Source organism: Guyanagaster necrorhizus, assembly GCF_019112545.1.
Source record: "Guyanagaster necrorhizus MCA 3950 unplaced genomic scaffold BT62scaffold_8, whole genome shotgun sequence".
Lineage (NCBI taxonomy): Eukaryota > Fungi > Basidiomycota > Agaricomycetes > Agaricales > Physalacriaceae > Guyanagaster > Guyanagaster necrorhizus.
The window spans coordinates 1400688-1403022 of record NW_025064887.1 but is presented as its reverse complement, the minus strand read 5'-3'; the positions used below and the strand labels follow the sequence as shown (position 1 = coordinate 1403022).

Sequence of the window (2335 nt, the reverse complement as noted above, 5' to 3'; positions counted from 1 at the left end):
GCATTACACCTACATTCTCCCATTATAGCGGTGACCTGCTCGATTGGAGTTCCAAGACTAGCGTATTTTGCAACGGCAACGTCGCGTTGCTGAGCGCTCAGGGTCGGAAATAGTTGTGTCAGATAGTCAGGAACCTGGACAGTGTTTGCAGTACTCAAGTCGACGAATATGAGCCCCTCATTTGAGTTTGTAACGGACATGACAACCTCCTTGAAGGATGATTAGAGACTATCGAAAAACTCAGTGGCTGCTAGCTTACGCCGTTGACTTTTCCTTCCCCCAAAGCTACCGTCGGCCGTTGCCTTATGAAATCTCCATCAACAACTGGCACAAATACGTAGGTGCCGAAAAATCCGCTGATACAAAGGTCAACATTGATCTCTTCGAGAGTCCCTGCGTCAGCATTTCTCAGGCATGTCAACGAATCGGCCGCCGAGGTACAGCTTGCCTACGATTTTAGAGATCAATGCAACAGCCTAAAATTGCGAGTACTTACTTCGTCCTTGATACCACGGTGTTGTACAGGAACTAGACCATACATGTCAGCACCTCGTATAATTCTAACTCGCACGGAGATACTGAACCTCCGGAACCACATCGTTATATGCATATTGTGAAGGCAGGAAACTGGAGCTTGTTATTGCACCTCTGAACAAAGGCGGAAACGTCTGTCCACCATTGGCAATGACTTGCTGAAGAACAGAACCAGCACCTAGAATACGACTACATCAGATGATAGGTTATTGAATACACGCAATTCCCACCAGCAGATTCGCCCCAGATAGTGACTCGGCTTGGATCTCCACCGAACTTGGTGATCTTCGGCGGATCGGTAAATATGACGGCAAAACAGATGCAGGAAAAAGGAAAAGCTCACGTGTTCCTGGACCCACTGAAGCGCAAATTGTTGATCCACTGCCTCAGAAATGTCAGCGCGTACCCAACCGCAGACACACAAAACCTACGAAGGCCAGCATTCAATACGCCATTTGCTTTAACTGACTCTCCAGCCAGGAATCCAAACAATCCCAGACGATATTGGATAACCACGGCAACGACTTTGTTGCCAGACTCAAGGACTAGGTCGTTCCCATCATAAGTGTCGGCACCACCGGCAACATAACTATAGTAACATTCAGATAAGACTCCTCGATAAATAGTAAAGCACCAAACCCTCCTCCATGAATCCATACGACGACAGGTAAATTTTTGCTAGAGGTTTGAGAATCGAGCTGCCCAGGCAGATACACGCTGAGAATAGATAAATGACAGCTACAATAGACGCCAGAACATGTTCGCAACCCACTTCAAGAAGAGACAATCTTCAGATTCTGCAACAGAAGGGGCCCTCTTGTTCGCAGGAAAAGGATTTGTGGCACCGGCGCCTGTTCCTGCTTGCAAACATTCGTCCGGTTCTGACGTAGCGTTCTGTATGCCATCCACAAAGTCCGGTGTTCGGGGTGCTTGCCACCTCAAGGAGCCTGAACAAAGGTACCTTGGGAACAGAGCTATATAGGAAGCGCCCTTAAATCACGCACCAGTGGGAGGCGCCGCGAACCGCACCCCAAGAAACTGAGTGTTGTTGGATATGCTGGGATCGAATACTCCTCGGTATTTAGCATATCCAAGGTCAATTACCGGAGAGGACTGTGCGACGCAAAGCAAGGAGATTGCGGCGAGCTGGATGAGACTGAAGAGAAGAGTTGGAGGCTGCATCATTGGCAGGAGAAGATACTGGATACTGGATCTTCGATTATATATGCACCATTGGTCACAGCGCGAATGGTCATGATATTTGTCTGCTGACCAACAGCCTATCGACGTCTTGCAAAAAGGACTTGACTAGAAGTCTACATTCCCGTGCATAGCGGGTGCAGAGATGCTCTGGGATTCTCGGACCGAGATGCAAGTTCGGAGGCTTCTCGGTCAATAGTAAGATCTTCTGTCTCTGGTGTCAGGCGGACACAGTAATCAGAAGCAGGACACGAAAAAAAAATCAGCTACAGGCACCGTTCAATCATGCAACAATTCAGAGAGAAACCTGTCGAGTGGAGATAACTTCCTCCAGGCGGACACCGGCCCGTTCCAAGGAACCAACGTCATGTGCGGGAACGCGTCCTCAGGCTGGTACTCCAACTGCAGAGTCGAAGTAGAGATGGTGGTTCAATGGTGATAGGTTCGGAAGTCCGAAGGAACTCATATTATTGAATTTCTAAGCCCATGATTACCTCTGTACTGATGCCGTCGCCGTTTTCTACATCGACCAAGTTCAACAAGGTAAGGTAGGTGACATCATGTGATATTTTGTGACATGACCAAATTGGATGACTCAAAG

The 2335-nt window shown here is 48.3% G+C and overlaps 1 protein-coding gene across 1 annotated transcript; it reads right to left on the bottom strand.

Annotated features, from left to right (window-relative positions):
* Positions 1 to 14: 14 nt before the first annotated feature.
* BT62DRAFT_834739 (alpha/beta-hydrolase) lies at positions 15 to 1563 on the bottom strand (the record flags this gene model as incomplete). The annotated part of the gene is made up of 10 exons (XM_043182422.1): positions 15 to 209; positions 260 to 443; positions 497 to 528; positions 585 to 712; positions 765 to 819; positions 878 to 915; positions 966 to 1123; positions 1174 to 1251; positions 1307 to 1481; positions 1539 to 1563. Coding segments are annotated over 10 exons (1068 nt in total), but the record flags the coding sequence as incomplete, so codon positions are not given.
* Between the last annotated feature and the right edge of the window lie 772 nt (positions 1564 to 2335).